The sequence below is a fragment of the Lagenorhynchus albirostris genome, chromosome 21, assembly GCF_949774975.1.
Source record: "Lagenorhynchus albirostris chromosome 21, mLagAlb1.1, whole genome shotgun sequence".
Lineage (NCBI taxonomy): Eukaryota > Metazoa > Chordata > Mammalia > Artiodactyla > Delphinidae > Lagenorhynchus > Lagenorhynchus albirostris.
In genome coordinates this window covers 25,755,666-25,776,757 of record NC_083115.1, presented here as the reverse complement: position 1 = coordinate 25,776,757, position 21,092 = coordinate 25,755,666, and the positions used below count along the sequence as shown (strand labels likewise).

General features: G+C 39.6%; 1 protein-coding gene across 1 annotated transcript in view; it reads left to right on the top strand.

Moving 5' to 3' along the window:
• CSMD1 (CUB and Sushi multiple domains 1) overlaps positions 1–21,092 on the top strand; it is a 1,400,820-nt gene that overhangs the window by 1,158,637 nt on the left and 221,091 nt on the right. Inside the window, exon 26 of the mRNA XM_060136411.1 lies at positions 10,786–10,988. Coding sequence (XP_059992394.1) covers positions 10,786–10,988 — 203 coding nt within the window. The remainder of the gene's footprint in view (positions 1–10,785; positions 10,989–21,092) is intronic.

Below are 21,092 nucleotides of genomic sequence, written 5' to 3'. Positions count from 1 at the left end.
TTCCTAATTGTTCCCAGGAAATTGCATCTGGAGGTATAGTTGAGGGGGATTTTATTAGAAAAGCTCATGCAGTATTGAAAACATTAGAGGCCTATCAAAAGTGTATCAAGATTGTCAAAACTGTCCACATGCAGACTTTTAAAGAAAGTGAAATGTGGGATGTGATCCTGATCTCACCGCATCTGGCCGGATGGGCTGTAGAAAGATCGGGGGAGATGTGGTTTGGAGATCTAGGAATGTTTTAATTTATTTTTGACCAACCTTCAAGATTGCTGTGAGATACAGACTAAGCAGGAGAAGGACGGGCAAATGATTCCACTTCACTGGACATTTGTCTCCAAACGTGAGGTCGGCATGTAGTAAATGTGCTGGGAACATGAGTCGGGAGTCTTTTGCTGACAAGACAGACAGGCGTGGGGCCCGGAACCCAAGCACCTCAAACACCCCTTTCCTGTCAGGGCCACAGCGGGGTATCCCATCTATCTTTGTGGGTAAGGTGAGGAAATAACCGGTCAAGAGAATTCCAGCCATCCAAAGAAAAGAGAGCAGCAGCTCTTCAAAGTCTGCCCAGTGTCTGGGGCTGGGCTCTGGCCCTCCTTAGCTGGGGCTGTGGGAGCAGCTGCTGGGTTTAGGGAACCCGACCAGCTGCCTGCAGAGTGAGAGAGAGGGAGAACCCTGCAGGCACCCGCCACGGCGCAAGATCCTCATGCAGGCAATTTCAGTTACCCCGCTTCAGCTAAACAACGCCAGTGCCCCAAAACAGGATTCAGATTTCAGTTGCAGACTTACTGTGAAGAATTGCATGAAGGACAGACTTCTCTTTTAGCCCTTCAGCTCCCAGATCTCTGCATAAACAACAGAGGCACGTCACAGCCAGTTCCTGATCGCGTCATGCGCCTTCCAGAGGGGGATTGCTGCGCTCAGCTCAGCCACAGACAGCAGAGTGTGTCCTTGTGTTGCTTCCTTGTCTCCCAGTGATAAACCCACTTGGCGTTTTACAAACACGGATAATCAAAAAGGGAACTGGCCATTGAAGACGAAAGTGTAGAAAGAATTGAAAAGTGGTAACACTGGAAGTGAAATTCCAATCACACATAAATGGAGCTTAGGAGAAGCAGTTGATGGTGGGGACGTTGGTATGGCTGCTGTTCCAGGGATGAACGCCTCACAGGCACAAGGCAGGCACGCCAATTTCAGGATTATTATCATCCCCCCTGGGCCTCTTTCTACTTCTTTATTCCCTATTTCTGTTAATGCCTGTCTTCCTCAGAATGGCTGGAGGTTTTAATTTTCAGTATTATCTTCTGCTCTTCCTTGTTTCTCCCTCACCAGTCTCCAATATTTTCCCAACTGAACAAAACAAACAAACAGGTATTAATATATGTCTCACAGCATTCTTTTAGTGAACTACATTGAATTTCTTCATAAAAGGCTCTGAGAAAAAATTAGTTGCATGCAAGCCAAACCCTTGTCAGCTCTACCCTTGTTTGTCTTTCTTCTTATCTGTGATTCCCGGTTCCTACTTCCCAGGCTCTTACTTTAATCTTCTCCCAGTGAGCCTTCCAAATCCGTCCTCCACCCTCTCCATCTCTAAGCCACCCCTTTGCTAATCAGCGAACATAAGCTCCTTAACCAGAACTGTAACACCCTCTCGACTTGGCATCTGGTCCCCTACAGGTTTACCTCCGACGGCTCATATGCACGTTACATTTCAGCACAGATGAAGCGTGTGTGAGTCTCCCATCCCAGCCTTGTCATCACAGCTCTCTTGACCTGTGCTCCCCCCAGTTTCTCCTTGTTGCCTCACCTCCAGATTCTTCCCATCTTTGGGGGCCCAGTTAAAAGGTCAACCCCTCAACAAGAATTTCATTCTTGTTATCTCATCTGAAAATAATCTGTGTTCTTCTCTGGACTCAGTGTTTGCCCTGCAGTTCCTTCCTTCTGAAGTAGGGTCATCACTACATAGCAAGACATCCAGGCAGGCCTCTTAGCGTCACGAGCTCCTCCCTCCTTCCCACACTCCTGTGATCACACATCTCAGTAATTCTACGTGGAGCCCCAGGTCTGCTCTCCCACCAGTACTGCTGCTACTTCCCTAGTCCAGACCAGCATGACTCACTGGGCCTCTTCTCTGACCATCCTGCCAGTGCTGCCTCTCAACCACTGCTCCCACTCTAAGGAACATGTTTTATTTTTTTTCAGTTAAAATATTAATTTTATATGGCTGAAAAATAAATGTGTATCTAGACATCTTCAAAAGTATAAAAAAGAAAGGCATGCATTATCCCCATACTAGACATCATTGTTGCCATGTTCACATATGTCTTACATGGACCTTTGCATATTCTACAGTGTGGGTGTCTATAATTAATTATTGTCTCTCTTGGTTATTCACATTATTTCTAATTTTCAATATTGTACATAATAATATGGCAAATAGTATTGCAAGTAAAGCTTTGCCTCTTTTTATAATTAATACCTTAGAATAAATTCCCAGGAAAATTCTTTCTGGGTCAAATGGTTGAGACATTTTTGTGTGTCTTGATACAAATATTTCTATCAAATAAAGCTGATCATATCACTTACCCCCTTTAAAAAAAGTACGTATTTTGTCTGCTCATTATGTGCAGAATCAATTCAAGTTCATTGTCATGACGTTCAAAGTTATTTATTTTCCCAATTTTTGAAATACTAGAAAAGTGTTGCAGAAAGATAAAAAGCCTGAAAAGTAGTTTGCTATAATCCTAGACACAAAATATAACTACAGTTTAAAATTTGGTATATATTTTTATAATTTCTTATGCAAACACACACACACACACCCATATATATATATATATATATAGTATACATACATATATATACAGCTTGATTTATCTGTTTATCTACTTGTTTAATTATTTTTGAAAAATAGTATCATGCCTTAATATTATTCTGAAGATTTCCTTCAGTCAGTAAACATGGTCAAAGTTTTATATCCTTACTTGTAATTCCACCTCATTCTGTTTAGTCATGGAAGAAGATTCTATTGCCTGAATGCACCATAATTTATTTAAACTATACCCTATTGGGATATTTGCGTTGTTTTCAGTTTTTCACTATTATCAGCCATGCTACCATCCTCCCAATATATCACCTCGAGGGTACTTTCTACAATGAATTTCTAAAGCTGGACTTGCTGTGTATGCACATTTAAATTTGTATAGTTATTACCAAATTGCTTTTATGAAGAGTAGATATGACTTTAACAGCATATGAATAGGTAGGGTCTCCACAATGTCACTGAAACTGGATAAAGTGTTTATAATCTTTGCCAATCTGGTAGGAAAAAAATCTTTGCATCATTTTTTGTTATATTTGTAACTTTTGTATCTTTACATTTTTAGCATATTAATGAATGTATTTGTTCAGTCGCTTTTTGTCTCATCCTCTTTATTGAATTATCCTTCCTATTTCTCTCTGCCTGACAAAGCCCTTCCCAGACACCTTGAGGCAGAATTAAACACACCTGATGCTTTGTTCACATCTCTTAAAGCTTGTGACACTGTGCATTGCAAAGTGTATGTTTTTGTTTTTTTTTTCTTTCATGACTGTGTCTGAAATGACTAACAGTTCCTTCAGGATGATACTTTTTAAAATCAATTTTTAAACTTTCCCTACCTAGTGGTATGGTGTCTGCATATTGACTTTAATTATTTTTTTAAGAACGAAAAATGGCCATTTCTTTATCTGTTTAAATTTTGTTATATCATTTTTGTTGTTATTGAATTTACAAGGTATTTCCCAAATGGCAAAACTTACAGCATCAGGGTGAATCTTTTTTTGTCTATGTAAGCTTCTCATTAACATATAACATAGGCACATAAGACTATCCAAATGATAAGTATACAGCTTGTTTATAAAAATACCCCTTGTTACCAGCAACCAGATCAAGACCCACATTGTGCCCTTCGAGCTCCATTTAAACGATCCATTCTTAAGGATAATCACTATCCTAACTTCAGATAGATAATCGCTATCCTAATTTGAACTTTATAAAAATCGAATTATACAGTGTGATTAGTTCTGTGTCTTGATTTCCTCAACCTTCACTGCCACTGATACAGGTAAATTATTCCATTGCTTGAATACACAATGATTTACTTATTTATTCCGAGTGTTGGTGGACGTGTGAATTGTTTTTACACAGTTTAGGGTTATTGCAAATGACGTCGTGTTGGATATGCTTTCATGTATTATTTGGTGGATGTGTGCATGTTTTTCTCTCAGGTGTACACCTGTACTCAGCTATGGTAGATACTGTCAAATGATTTCCCGAAGTGGTTAAACCAACACCACTCCCATCACAGAGTGTAGGTCACTCCCAGGTACCTCACCTTCCCCTGCACTAAGCATTGACTCTCTTTCCTTTTAGCCATTCTAGTGTGTAGTTGTTTTAATTTGCTTTTCCTTGGTGACTGATCAAGGCCATCACTTTTTTATATGTTTATTGGTCTCTTGACTATCCTCTTTTATAAATGTCAGTTGAAGATTTTTGCTCTTTTCTTTTTGCACTGGAATGCCTATCTTTTCCTTTTGATTAGTATATAGTTTTTATACATCTGAATGCAATCTTTTGTTGATTATATATTCACCAGCTATATTCTTATACTCAGTGGTCTTTTGGTTTCATAATGATGTCTTTTGGTAAAGACAGGTTTTCAGTTTCAGTGAGTCAAATTCATTTTGGCTCATTTTTCTTTTATGGTTAGTATATTTCTTATTCTTTAAGTTATATCAAATATTTTGTGGGGGGGTTTCTTAGTGTTTTTGTGTCCAGTTTAAGAAGTCCTGCCCTCCAAAGTTATAAAAAATATTATCTTAAGTTTTTTTTATAGGAGATCTATTTTATCTTCCACATTTATGTTTTCATTTCATCTGGAATTAACTTTTGTGTAAGGTATTAGGACGATGCAAGGAATCTTTTGTCCATAGTGCAGTTCAATTGACCATTTGTTGGAAAGTCAGTCTTTCTCCATTAACTGAAGTGCAGCCTTTGTTATAAACCAGATAATTATAATTATATGATTATATAATTATAGGCCTGTTTCTGAACTTCATTACATTGATCTATTTGTCCATCTAGTGCAATACCTTTCTATCTTAATCACTGAATTACTTAATAAGTACTGATATCTGGTACTGTATTCCTCCAGCTTTGTTCTTTTTCATGTAGATTGCCATGGCTATTCTTGACCCTTTGCATTTCCATATGAGTTTTAGAAACACTTGTTACTTTCTACAAGGAAGTTTCTAGGGTTTTAGCTGGAATCACATTATATCAATAGATCAGCTTAGGGAAACCTGACATCATTTCCAATTCTGAATTTTCTGATCTCTGATATAGTATATTGTCTCATTTATGTAGATCTTATATAATTTGCCTCAATAATGATAGTTTTCTGTGAGGAACTCTTGTACATCTTTTGCTAGAATTATCCCTAGCTATAGCACACTTTTTGATGATAATGTAAATAGTATTTTTATTTCACTTTCTAGTTGTGACTGTTTTGTGAAAATAAATTATATTTTTATATTTATCTTGTATAAATAAATTCACTTATTAATTCTGAGTTCTTAGGTTTAAAATTTTTTTCTTTGTGAACAATCATGTTATCTACATTAATAAAAGATTGGTTTCCTTTTTTGTCAAATCTTTTGGCTTTGTCTTGCCTTGTTGCGCTGGCTACAGTCACCAGAATAATGATTTGAAATGAATCTCATTGTCCTGGTCCCAGTCTCAGAGACTAAACTTTAAATTATTTATTTATTTCAATAAATATATGTGAATTATATTTTAAAAACTCCATAATGGAAAAAATATTAAATTCTACCACCTAAAGATATAAAATTCAAAAACAACTATAGGAAATTATTGGAATTAATAAATGAAATTATTTATGCAAGACAAGTAAAAAACATAGTGTTTTCTACATTTTTTTCACTTAGCAGTACTTTTATGGACTTTTTACATATCGGTATTTACTGAACTTTTAATTCTTTTGTTGTTGGACATTTGTCCTGTTTTCAGTTTATCACCAATTTCAAAATATTTTGATAAATATAAGATGTATATTTCTGTATGTTTGTCTGTATTGGTTTCCTTGAGTCAATTTTAGTAATTTCTATTTTCTAGAAAACCATTTTATGCATAGTTTAAAATATATTGCCATAGATTTATATGCATAGTTATCGCTTAGATTCATTTCCTTTTTTCTTTCTTTCTTCACTAGTTTATATTTTTATCAACTACTCCATACACACAGTATAAAAGTAAAATAATTCTGCAGTGATGGTTACAGAAAGCAGTAGTTCTCTACATCCCCTAAATCTCTAGTAGAATTGCTGGATGATGTGAATTTTGCATTTAATAAAAGCCTAATGTGTCTCGAGTAGCATTAGTAAAGGTCAGTGCATGCCTAGACACATTCTAGTAAGCCCAAGGACACCAAAGGTGGAGAAAAGATCCGAGAAACAGCTAAAAAAAGGAAGATATATATTAGCTAGCCTGATAGAAGACTTCTTAACAATACAGCCCAAAAGAAAGAGGTATTTGAAGTATTAAAGGAAAATAACTGTCAACCTGGAATCTATATTCAAACAACCTGTCATTCCCTTGTAAGTGTTCCTATTATGCAATTACTGTTAACACACAAAATACTACTATTGGTTTAGGGATATATATTCACCAGACATATGTGATAGTTAAGAGGAACTTTTATCCAGCTAAGAATATAGCTTAATACAAACAAAATAAATAAATTATATGGAGACATTGGAAATTGCACAGCATGCCTCCTTTAACTCTTTATAACTCATAAATCAAACAGGTAACAAATTAGTAAGTTTACAGAGGATTTGAACCATGCAATTACTAAGCTTATTTTAAAAAGACATACAGCCTTCAACTAGAAAGTGCACATTCCGTTCAAGTAAATATGGAACATGTGCAAACATGATCACAAACCAGGAACAAACTAATCAGTGAAAACAATAAAGCAGAGAATCACTTTTATACTCCACACCAAGACCAAAATGGAATAGAAATAGAAATCTGTAGCAAGAAGGAAAACACATGCTCAATTTTGAAAAGAAAAGACACATGATTAACAGCTTACTGTGAAATTTATAGCCTTAAATGCACATATTGGAAAAAGAAGATCGCTTGAAAATCAAGTTAAGCTCCAGCTAATGGAATTTGAAAAATGCTATCAGAGTAAATTCAAAGAAGTATAGTTGAAAAACAACAAATATAGTCAAAGAAATTAATGGAAGAAATAATATAGAGAATTACCAAACCCACAAACTGATCCTTGAAAAGGTATCATTGGTAGAAAAATAACTGACATATTATGATAGAATACAGGAGGCCCAAATAATTGACATTAGAAATGGAATTGAAATATACCCCTACAATAAGGATTACTTTTAGAAAATTTAAGAAAATAATAGATTATATGATACCAATATATAGGAAAAACCTTCCATCCAAAAGAAAAAAATGGAAATGGTCTGATTCATTTAATGAGGCTAAAATAACCTTCATATCACAAGAACAAGTAAAGAACAGGAAATAAAAATTAAGAGCTGAACTCTGTAATTACTTCCATTTTATATATTAAGAAAAATGACCTGTATGATCATCTAAATAGGTATAGAAAAAGTAGTTTAATAGAATTGAATACATGTTCATGATCAACAACATAAAGAGATAAAACGAAAACCTTCCTAGCGTAGTAAGTAGCAGGGGTTTTTTCTTAAAATGATAAAGGGTATGTAACAAAATCCATCCACGAGAATATAATATAATATATAAACAGTAATAAAAGAGATGAAGAATGCATTACAGAAGTGGGCAATCATATGTGATCAGATAATTCAGAGTCCATGGTCCTATTCTCCACCTAAGACCTTTGATGATCTCATGTAGTCCCATGACGTAAGACAATTTATTTCCGAAGACACAGGTTTATTATTTCCTTTCAGAGTTCTCTCTGAAGCTCCAGGTTCTCATGAACAGCTGTCTGCTCAAGTCTCTACTCAATGTCCGGTAGGCATCTTGAATTTACAGGCCCAAAGCATAATCCCTGGTCTTCCCACCCCACAAACCTTTCCACCTGCACCCTTTCTCACCTCAGCCCGTAACCTCTCCACCTTTCTCATTTCTCAGGCAAAAACCTTCGAGTGACCTTGCATCCTCTCTTAATCATACATGGCTCACCCAGTCCTGTTTTCCCCACCTTCAAACCGTGCCCAGAATCTGACAACCTCTCAATACCTCCCCTGTCCAGCTCCTCTGAGTAACAGCCATCTGATTCTTGATTCTGCCTTGCCCTGTATAGCCTGTTGCCAACACAAGTGCAGAGCAATTATTTTTAAATCACAGGTGGGATAACTTCTTTACCAAAAACACCACATTGGTCTGTCACCCAGGGTGAAAGCCAGAATCTTCAGAACAATCTACAAAACCCTGTGTGTTGCCCACCAGCCCCCTGCTTCCCCCTCCCCATCCACTACACCCGTTATTTCTCTGGCCTCAGTTTCCTTATCAGGCCCTCTCTCTGCTCTGGTTAAATTGGTGCCTGGATGGTCTCAAATGCTGAAACCATGCACTCTGTGTCGGGCTTTTGCTGGGCTTCACTCTCCCCTCACACCAAGTATAACAACCCCTCCATCTCCTTCAAGTCTGCTCAAACCTCTGCTCACCAACATGGGTTAACCAACAACCCCATATGATACCTAAATCTCCCCCCATCCTCTGGTCCTGGCATGACCAGTGCTGCTTATTCTGCTCTGCTTTTTTCTTTCCTCAATGGCATTTACCACTTACTAAAATGCAGTCTTCTTTACTTATTTTTTGTGGTTGCTGTTTTTCGCTCATCTCCCCCATTACCAACCATGTAACCTCCATGAAGGCAGGGTTCTTCATTTAGTTCACTGATGTATCCAAAATTCCTAGAAGAGTGCCTGGTACATAGTCGGTGCTCAATAAGTGTTTGTTGGATGGCTGAACTATATTGAAAGCGGGTTGCCTTAGACTCACAAAAGGATGTTCAACCTCATGAATATTCAGGGAGATGTAACTTAAACATGATACCGTTCCACAACCATCAAATTTTCTCTTTTTACAACTATTTAAGTCTGATGTTATCAGGGATTGGTGAAGATGTGACAACACAGAGCCATTTGTACTTCATTGTGAGACTGTAAGAAGTTACAGTCACATGCTAGAACAACTTGGCCATTTCTCTTCTTGAGCCTAGAGGGACCCTAGGCTGAGCACCATTTGTCATGATAAAATGCAGAAACTAACTATCTTTTGTTAGAGGACCAGACAAATGAAGCATTTCCTCATGCTTCTAAAGCGAGTTAACAAAATCTACGTCTTTCAGTTTAGAGGAATTTCACCTTATGCTGAATATAAAAAGCAACTTGAAAATGATACAAGCACATACATGCCAAAATGACATCTAGCATGTAATTACTGTTAAACGCACAAAATAGTACTGTATGTTGTTTGGAGATAGGTATACTACATGAGCATATGAAAATTATAAAAATATAAATGAGAAGAGACCATCACGATTTCAGAATGTGGGGTGAGAGGAAAAACAAATGCATAAGTGGAGAGGCAGGGGAGTAGGACTGTGTCTATACAATTTTATTTTTAAAAAAGATCTGAAGCAAATAAGGCAAAATGTTAACATTGGTGGTGGTAGGTATCTAAGTGTCTGCTATATTCTGTACTTCCCTCTATATTAAAAATATTTTAAATCAAACATTTAAAAATATACTACATTTTATATTTATGCAGGGTGAGATAGATATTTTCTTTGAATTTATAATATGCACAAAGTAAATAATTGGGATTTGTGTACCGTTTTTCGTATGTCATTTATTATGATTTTTCTCTCTTACAATTTTGTGCAGTAAGCAGTGAGTGAAAAACAATGAATGAAAGCATTCAGCAAATACAGATTTTTGTTGATATTAAACTGTTTTATCTGTCTGAATTGCCATAAATAGAATTACAGGTCTGCTGCCGTCACTGAAAGAGCTTCCTCTGACATAGAGATTTTAAGTTGCTTTGATATCTGTAAATGTGATAGAAGTATGTTAAAATGTTATGAAGAAAGGAGTTTATACTACACATTTCTGCCTTTGTGTTGGTATTTCAAATAATGTATTTTTTCCGAAAATAAAATGTACAGAAACAAACACAGCATAAGCTGAGATCATTCGGATACAGGTACACAATATGCTCCTGCTGTAAACATCATCTCTGCCAGCGTTTCTGTCCTGGCATGGATGCTACCACCTAGTGGGGCATTTCAGGAACAACACTGATACCACACGCATTAAAATCCGACATCTGTTAGCTTAAAACAAAGCTGTATCAGACCCGTCTTTGATTTGTGTGCCCGAGAAAGCTTTGAATTGTAAAAAGAGCTGACAGTCTCAGAAGGCCTGGTTTCATCCTTAAACACACAGCTCAGCATAGAGCTCCGTGGTCTCCCTGTATCCATCACAGACAGAAGTAGGTGCTTCTGTTTTCTGATGTGCCCGAGTGAATCCACTTCTGTGAGGCTCCAGGCTCATCCATAACTGTCAGACAAGGAAAGGCACCTTGGGGTGGGGTTTGGTGTGGGTGAAACGGGCTGGTGTGTACCCGAGTTTTGTGCTGGGGTGTCCTCACTGGGCGGGAGGGGCCTTTCAGTCACCGTACCAGCTGTGCTCTCCTTGCAGCCTCCACTTCATCGTGTTTGACACGGAGCTGGCCCATGACATCCTGAAGGTGTGGGACGGGCCGGTGGACAGCGCCATCCTGCTGAAGGAGTGGAGCGGCTCAGCACTGCCCGAGGACATTCACAGCACCTTCAATTCGCTCACTCTGCAGTTCGACAGCGACTTCTTCATCAGCAAGTCCGGCTTCTCCATCCAGTTCTCAAGTAGGTGCACGGCCCCCTTCTTCGTGATCTGGACACTGGGAGACAGATCCGCATCTGTGTCTTAAGGTTCCCCGGACAAGGGTGTACCTTTTGTTGAGCAAAATACACAATTTTGAAAACACCTATCAAGAGAATGGTTTGTCTTGGGAAATTCTGTTCATTCTCAGATGGGGATAGACAGTGGCTCTCCTTAGTTATGGGGGAAAAACAACTTACTTTAAAAGTTTGAGTTAATCAGTAAATATTTAAACTTGGGCCCAGGACAGATGTGGGTCTCTACCGGGAGGTCAAGTTTATCTTTGGTGCCCCCCGCCACACCCAGCACCAGTGCCAGGCTCCCTCACTCTCTGGTTGGTGCCAGGAAGTCTTGATGTCTCCAGGCTGCTTCAGTTTTCTGCTTTCAACTTCCCTGAATAGAAGGGCCCTGCATTTTTTCCCTCCTTAGGGCTGATGTTTCAAATAGCTTATGTAGGATAGTAGTCTCTGCAGGATTTAGTGGGCACCACGTTTGCACTTTGAAGCTGTTACCTCTTGACGATGGTTCCCACCTTCACTGTCTAGCCCATTTTTAAGGAATAGTTTCCTGAGAAGGAAGGGGTGGAGATATTTTGTGGCAGTTCCGTCTTTGCGAACCCTTCAAATTGCACCGTGTAGAGGTGTCATATAATGTGGTAGCACCCAGGGTCAGCCGTCATCGTAAAACCAGCGGAATTTGCACATAAACATATTCTGGCTCAGTTTATCTCTGGGCAGGTCACTGGTGAGCCATATTTAGGATTTACATGAGTAAATGGACTTAGGTCAATTTGATGCTTTAAAAGGTTGGTAATAAAATTAAGGTTAAAGTCTGCACAGTTTCTTACCTCTGGTTCGCTGTGCTTTGAGGCAGTAGTTTGTGAATATGTGTTCATGGAATAGAATCTCTACGTGGTAAAATTTTCACTGGTTTATGGCAAAAATATCAAGATAAGTTTGCTTCTGCTATCCTGCCTTGGGAAAAAACGTTTTTTATTCCAAGGTTATATCATTTTTGCTCTTTTTTGTGAGATAAATATGGCCTCCATCTTTAGAAATTGTGGTAAGAGTAGGTGAAAGATGTGTGATGTAATGTCCTTGTTTAGCAAAATGAAAAAGTTGGTACCATTTTGAGGTTATGTTTGTTTTCCTTTCCTACCCATTCTATACTCTCCTGGCCTTGGTTTCTTTTTCTTTTTCTTTTTTTTTAATAGAATTTATTCTTTAGAGCAGTTTTAGGTTCACAGCAAATCACATGCATTTAAGGTTCCTCCATGTCTTTTCACAGCTTGGTAGCTCATTTCTTTTTAGTGCTGAATAGTATTCTGTTGTCTGGATGTATCACTGTTTATTTATCCATCATCTACTGAAGGACATCTTGGTTGCTTCCAACTTTTGGCAATTATGAATAAAGCTGCTATAAACATTTGCATGTAAGTTTTTGTGTGGACATAAGTTTTTAATTTCTTTGCGTAAATACCAAAGAGTAATTGCTATATTATATGGTAAGAGTATGTTGTTTTGTTCCTGGCCATTTAAAATCTTCCCTTTTTAATAATTCATGTGGAACCAAGAAACCACTTATTTTTCTATATTCCTCATGATTTTCTCTTTGAAAAGACATCTTCCTAGTTTGGGTTAAAGACAAAGGAGAATCCTTTATTATAGTTATTTGAGAGCATAGACATTTATGTTCTATATTTATAATTATACAAATAATATACTTAACTGACATATTGACGCTTAGGAGGTGATACACATGAACACGCCCATTAAAGTTCCTACAGAAATGAAACTTGCTTAATTTTTTTAACTTGGTTTTCCAAGTGTTCTAGTTTGAACCGTACAGAATTGTCATTTTTGCAGATAAAAAATGGTTGAATGTTAGCATTTTCATATGGCTTAACATAGCATTTAGTATGCACTTTGGGAAATACCATTTGAAAATAAAATGTTGACTCTGAGGCTTTTGTATGAATGGGTTTCTGCATGGTCTTTAAAACTCTATGGGAAGGAAAAAACAAGATATAAAAACTTTGCTTGGCATAATTTAGAAAAACTTGGCCTGAATTGTGATGCTGAAAATTTGGGTTTCTATCTTGATCTCTAGAGATTTGAAACTGACCTATCTCTTTCTTTATTGCTTTATTTGTGAATTGAAGATATTGCACCAAATTCTAAGCACCTTTCCACTTGCATCATGTATTTTCCCTTTGCCTTTTTAGATCTACTCTCCACCATTTCTCAATCTACTCTGATCCTAGTGGTGGACATGTGTGGACTATGTTCTGTGCCCTCTGCCTGGGTTCCTCCAGCGGGGGGCTCGGGCAGGAGATGAGAGGTGCAGGGAGGAGAGCGGTGTCGGAGTGTGATACCTCCCTATCAGATTCCCTCAACCAAAGCTGACTATTTTTCTCAAGAAGCTGTATCCATATATGTCCCTTTCCAGGTTTCTGTAACCAACTCCCAGTGACCACACTTCTACCTGGGCTTCTCCAAACCCAACATTTGTAAAGAAACCCTCTCAAATGATCTATGGGAAGTGTGTCATATGTTTTGTGTTGGATCCTAAATGATACAGTTCCCAAAGGAACATCGTCAAGCCCGTGAAACTGACATTCCTATGTCCCAGGAACCCCCCTCAGCAATGGCAAGCTGGGATATCTGGTCAACCTCCCTACACCCATGACCCATGTGCCACTCTCCACTCCTGCAATTCTGAGCCATCCTTTCCCCACTGGAGAATCCAGCCATGAAACTAGATCAGGCTAGAGTCTTTCTAAACCAAAGGCTTGAATCTCCTTGAAACATGCAAAAGAGCCTATCCCTCCAGCTCAAGAAGCCTTGCTGCTCTTCTGTAGGTGGAAGGCAGGAAAAGCCCATTTATTTGTCTTTATGATCCTGGGACTTAAAAAAAAGAGGTACTTTATGTGTAAGTTAGATTGCGCTGCCATTCCTAAGACAAGCTAATGTTAGAATTTGAAGTATTAGCACTTATCTATGATTTCAAAATAAAATAAAAAATAATGAAACTTCAGTATTTTCCTCAAATAATTGATACTTTGAGTATGACCTTTGTTGCAAAGCAAAAATGACATGTATTCAATAGTATTAAATTAGTTTTCTTGGTAAACCATTTTAACTTGATAGTATGCCAATACTACGTGAACTTCGCATTGTAGGTGTAACTTAGTTATTGGAGGAAAAGCCCTTATTTGAACATTCGTTTTCTTAGAGACACTTGAATGATCAGACTTTTCTCAATAAAGTTAAAGTGTAAGGATTTAACATCAATGTCACCCTCCCTCTCAGTCACATAATCCATACCTGGTTGTGGCTTTTTAATTTTGACAATTTCTCTATTATTAGAACACCTTCTTTAACTGCCTTCCATCTCCCCATCCCCTCTTGGTCCTCCTTCTTCCAGTGGCCACTCCATTATAGTTTTTTTTCTGGTTCTCATCTTTCCTTCCCCAAGCTGTAAAGGTTGGATTTCACTAGGGCCCATCCTCATGTCTCTTTCTCTCCATCAGTACTGACTCCTCAGGTTCCATCGGTCAGCCTCCCAAGACCTCTCCCCTGAGTACCCAAGGTCTCCCTCCAACTTGATGTGGGGATAGAAAGCAGAGGACATACCATGTGAAACGTGACCACATTTCCAATCCTCTCCTTTCTCAAACTTGGTTTCCTTCAAGCTTTCCCATCTCAGTGATTGTCAGCTGCATTCTGAGTTGCCCCTTTATCTTCCACCCCACATATAATCCAGCATCAGATTCAGTAGGGTCCATATTCAAAATCCCACATCTCTCCACCTGTACCCCTACCACCTTGATCTGGGTCCTTCCACACTGGACTGAGCTTCCATGGCTTACAGACTGGCTTCGTCTCCCCGCTCTTGTCCATTTACGATCTTACCTGACCAGAGGAACCAGGATGGGTCTTAATGAGGCACCTTGCTCTGGTCAGAACTCTCCACTGGCTTCCCATCTCAGCCAGAGAGAGTTCTGATTCTCCCCATTGCCAAAACAAAGGCTATAAAAGCCTGTATGCAAACTTATGCAAAACTCTACATTTTCAGTTTTCATCCTTAATTACCGCCCTCCACCCTGTCAACCACCCTGTAACATACACACCAGCAAGAGGCGTGTATGTATTTGTATGCACGTATTTGGTATATGTTCATTTTACACACTGCTCTTGGCTTTTTCCTCTTTGCTTGCTTAATGAATCCACATGTGGACACACCGTCTTTTAAGACCCCTTTAGCAGAATTAATGACATTGTCACTTACAGTGCCCAAATTCAGTGCTCATATTTCTGAGACAGTGTTTATCCCATCATGTGTGAGCATCCTACTTGCAGTCTACGGGACTAAGTTCCTGGAGGGCAGAATGTCTGGAACATGACCTACAGTCAGTGGCTAAAAATTGTTTTCTAATCAAATATGCTTGAAAACTTTCCAACGATGCGAATCTTGAAAATATTAGGATGATTTTGATTGTGTGACAAACACTATGTCATGCACCAAAAAGGATGTTTCATTACTGATTTCAGCTTCATTCAAAAATGTTAATAGAAAAGGCTTTAATAATAAAGATTCTTTCAGTTCTGAGTTAGTTTCTGTCCAGTGTTAATGGTCTTTATATGACATTTATTATCAGAAGTAGTGGACAGTGTAGACTGTGTTTTCACTGGTAAAAAAACGCATTAGACAGATTTAATAACATGTATGCATCTTTGTTGACCTTTTAAGTTTTATAATTCTTTATACATTTATTTATCCTTCCTTAATGTTTTGATACCAGTTGGAAACAAAGCAGACTATTTTCATTTTATAAAGATTAATACCCATGTTTTAATTTAAATGAACATAGTTTAATCTATTATTTGATAAATTTCCTTATTTTATTAAAAAAAGATCATTTTTTCCCCTGCTTTATAATAATCGTGGGAGAAGAGCAACGGCTTACTGGGGTGTGGGGATGTTGATTCTTAGCCTCAGTGCTATGTGCCTGTGCGCAGGCTTAATGGCCGCTGAGGGAGCAGCTGCACACCACACCCTTCCTTATGTGTGTGTTTACCTTCCCTTTGCTGTAAGACATTTTCTCCACTAGAAAAATGAACTGTTGGTGCTCACAGGATATTCACACCCCATTCAAGGTCCATTGTCCTGCCAGCTGCACACAGCATGTAAAACATGAGAATAAGAACTGACTAGTGCAATTATGTTAATTGTAATCAGCCTAACACTTTTCATTAAAGTTTAATTACTGTTTAATCATGCATAAAATGTAAGAAAATGGAGTTCGGCTCACAAAACCGACCTTACTCTGGGGGTTAAATAAACTTCAGCTGAGCCTCTAGTGGTCCGAACTCTCAGCTCTCCCACTCTAGGGAGAACGGCTCCAGGGCGATCTTGCACCCTCAGATTCCATGAGATGGATTTCCCTGTAAATAATGGTCCTAACTTAGCGGCTACATAACATCCCTTCCTAATTTACTTTATTGAAGGATAATTTAATAGGTACATTTTCATTAAAAAAAAATCATTTGTTGTTCAAAACAAGAGAGACCCTTGGGGCTGCCAGTTGCTGAGCAGAGTGGGATTGTTCATAGGAGAGAACCGGCCATAGAGCCCGGGTGCCTGTACCAAGTTTCTGCGCAGAGACAGGACACAGCAGGTGCAGCTAGACTGCTCACCCCCTGCTCTCTTGGGACTCCCCTCGTGGGGCTGGTGGAAAACTGATCGTATGTTCTTATCATTGGCCACTCACACCCAGAGAGGCCAAAGAGTTTTATCCACCTTTGATTACTCGCACCCAGCTCATAACAGGGGTAGAACTGGTGTGTGTTGAATTATTGAGACTAAGATGCTAGCTTATTTAGAATTTAGTTTAAATTCTAAATCCTGGATTCCACAGAGTGTTGGGGTTTTAGCTGTGGTTGGCTTTGTCTAATACTAACAAGATTGATAACAAGAGGAACAGAGCAAAACAGGACACATAATGGCATCTTCCCTATTCTTGGGGATGTATCTTTTTTCCCCTCCAGTTTTATTGAAATATAACTGACTTATTGCATATGTGGAATCTAAGAAACAAAGCAAACTAGTGAATATAAAAAAAAGAAACAGGAACAGACTCACCAGTAGAGAGAACAAACTAGTGGTTACCAGTGGGGAGAGGGAAGTGGGGAAGGGCAAGATAGGGTAGGGGGTTAAGAGGTACAAACAATTATATATAACATAGATAAGCCACAAAGATATGTACAACACAGGGAAATAAAGCCATTGTTTTGTAACAACGTTAAATGGAGTATAATCTATAAAAATATTGAATCACTGTGTTGTACACCTGAAACTAACATATTCAGTAATACCGTAAATCAACTAGACCTCAATTTTAAAAAATAATAAAATAATTGATACATAGAAATGTGTAAGTTTAAGGTGTACAGCATGTTGATTTGATACATTTAGAGACTAAAAAGTGATCACCACTGTAGTTCATACCACATCACATCACATAATTACCACTGCTTTTTGGTGGTGAGAACACTGAAGAGCTACTATCTTAGCAACTTTCAGGTATATAATGCAGTGTTCTTAACTGTAGTCACCATGCTGTGCGTGACTTATTTATCTTGTTACTGGAGGTTTGTGCCCTTTGACCAACATCTCCCCATTCACCCCCACCCCCCAGCCCCTGATAACCACCATTCTACTCGCTGATTCTATGAACTCAGCTTTTGCAGATTCCACATATGTGCTATCATACAGTATTTGTCTTTCTCTTCCTGACATCCCACATAGCATAATGCCCTTGAGGTCCATCCATGTTGTAGCAAATGGCAGGATTTCCTTCTTTTTCATGGGTGAATAACAGTCCAGTGTGTGTGTGTGTGTGTGTGTGTGTGTGCATGTACTGCATCTTCTTTATCCATTCATCTGTAGATAGACACTTAGGTTGTTTCCATACCTTGGCTATTGTGAATAGTGCTGCAGTGGACATGGGGGTGCGGGTATCTCTTTGAGATCCTGTTTTCATTCCCTTTGATCTTATGTGCAGAAGTGGGATTGCTGGATCATATGGTAGCTCTATTTTTAATTTTTTGAGGAACCTCCCCACTGTGTTCCACAGTGGCTACACCAATTAGCATTCCCGCCAACAGTGCACAAAGGGTTCCCTTTCCTTGAGGATGTATCTAATACTTACTGTGAAAGAGATCTCAACCCTTTTCTATAAAACTACTAGTGGGAGTATCATCTGTACCTACCTTTCTGCTAATCTAAATCTTACTCCTACTGAAAGCTCATAAATCATTCCTCAGGCAGCAGTGATTTCTGTGGGGAGTCCCAGCACGGCCCCCCTCCCCCAGGACCGCGGATGTAACTGTCAATCAGCACGGTGCAGTAGGCAGAGTTATGCTACCTCGCTTGAATGAGAAGGGAGTGCTCCTAAATTTTACAGACTGAATTATCATAATGTCTTTAAAAGCATGTCATTCAGAAATAAGCTGAGTCAGTGAGGAGAACATAGAAAATTTGAATCACTGTGACAAATATTGAGATAAGCATCTGACCACACCCTGCCCAGGTCACCCTTGTCCTCATAATTTGTGTGAACACATTGGTGTAATAATGAGGAATTAATGAACTAACCACTCATTCATTCATTCGTGTATTACTTTATTTATCCACCAACCAATATTGAACCACTTCCCGCTGTGCTCCTGATCAGTGCTGGCGTTGGGGATCCAGTGCTAATAAGGCAGACGTTGCCCGGTCTTCATAAAAGTTATCGGGAAACATATGCCATTCACCTAGAATCTCCTTGTCTCTGTCCGCCTCCTCTGGACGGCCCACCTGGTGAGGACCCTGGTCTGCTTCCCTGCAGCTCCGGGATGTGTCCTCCACCTTCCCTGGGGTGACGCCCACCTCTGAGGTCTTCAGCTCCTGCTTGATGCCCTGCAGTCTCCACTCCACTCCACCAGCCACTCTTGGGAGGGTGCACTGCATCCTGCTTCACCTTCAGTCGTCAAAGCTGAACTGGAACGTGCTGCTCCGTTCCCACAGCTGATCTTTCCATCTCCACTTCCCCGCCTGTGTCGGTTCTTAGTGCTTCCTGGGGTATCTAGGCTGTCGCTGTTCTCCCTTCTATTGGTTCCTCCTAAATTCCCGATACTTCTTTTCTGTCTTCAGCCATTTTATCCTTAAAATCAAGTCTCTTACCATGTGCTAAGCTCCCTGGCCCATGTGCTTCCTGCATCGCGTCTGCCCAGCATCCTCTGGTGAGAAGGAGACGCGTAAACCAAGAGCTTCTTCCCAGTGACTGTGGGACCCCCACCCTCACGTGGCTGAGCTACAGTCACTTATTTTGCCAGGGAACTCTGGATCCCATTCACCTCATTTTCAAACCTTCACCCCTTTGCTCGTCTCCTCTTCGGGGCAGTGGATGATCTGGAGTCGTCATTCACAAAGATAAACCTGTCAGAAGGATTTCCTTCCACTTCCTCCAGGAGACATCATTCTATTTCTTCACTCCTGTTAGCTTGGGATAGTCACGGCTTCTCCCAAGCAAGGCTGGTCCTATCATGGATATGCCCCCAGCTACTGGGACCTTGCCCGGTGTGTCCTCGTCTTCTTTCATTTTCATCCTTTCCTCTGACTCCTCACTCCTTGTACACAGATGCTCAAATCACAATTTAAGATAAATACATACAACAACCCTTTGCCACTTTTGAGCATCCTGTTTTTCTCCTTCATCTAGAACATGTTTTGGGCTTGCTGTGTGCGTTTCCTCACCTCCAAATCATCCTGCAGCCCCCTGGTTTGTTTCTGCCCCCATCACCTCGGTTTCACTGCTCTTGTCACGGTCAAAAATAAGCCATGAGTCTCAATCAACACACACCTTTTCGTGGTTCTGGTAAGTGGCCTCCTGCAGAAGTTCAGTGCATCTGACACTTTCCACCTTGTTGAAATATTATTTTCCCTGGATTTTCACAACTGTCCCTCCGATCCTTCCTGCCTTGCCAGTCCCTCTGTTGTCTCCTGCAGTCTCACCTTCCTCTTCCTGGTTTCCTTGGGACCTGGTCTTAAGTCATCTGTTCTCTCTATTCACTGTCTCTCTGAGCAATGTTCTTTCTTCCGTGGGTGTGGACAAAGATCCAGAAGGTCATCACTTCAAAACTCTCTATTCGGAGCTCACACCTGTCTTGTGAAGCTCTAAGGGGCCAAATACATAAATTCGTTTGGACATCTTGCAGACATGTCAAAGTTGGCATGTCCGGGTCTATCCCGTCACCACATCCGATCCAATCCAGGCCCAGCCTCCAACAAGACCTCGTGTGGCTGTTCTTATCTTGCATTTCCCCTTCATCACACAAGCCCACATCTGCTGGGTCTCACCCACACCAGACTCTGTCTAAAGGGCTGCTCCGAGGAGGGCGATTGTATTGAACCTGCGTTTGAGAAAAGCCACGTTGGCCAAGAGCAAATCTAATCAAGCTAAGCCCCCCACTTAAAAAGTCCTTCTCCAGTATCTGACTGGAGAATAAAATCCTGTTACATGACCCCCGACTGATTGACGTGGGGCTCCCGTGTATCTGCCCATCCTCACCCACTCCTTCCACCTGGCTTCTAAGGATTCTTTTCTCCTGTTTTCAGACCTTGACTTGCAAAGTGCCTTCTGTCCAGGACTCTGTCCCCCTGTTCACTGCCTGCTATTCCTGTCCATTTCCCGAGTGGCAGTTAAACACCACTCCTTGTAGGAGGATTCTCTGATCCCAAAGAATAAATAAGAACCCATTTTATATCATTTTCACACTTCCCCCTGTATAATGTTCACCACTAGTTATTTTTATAACTTTTTGGCTGTTACTGAATATCCTGGTATTCAGAAGTCAGATATTTTACACTAGTTACTGCATTTATCTCTGCCTCACTTTTGACACTTAAAAGTATTTTGTCTTTTGTTTTCTTGTTTCTTGTGTATGTGTCTATATTTTCTGCTTATTTATTTATTTTTGGTTATTGGTTCTAGTGAGACTGAATTTCCTAAATTATTGATTTTTTTAATATTTCTGCTCTAA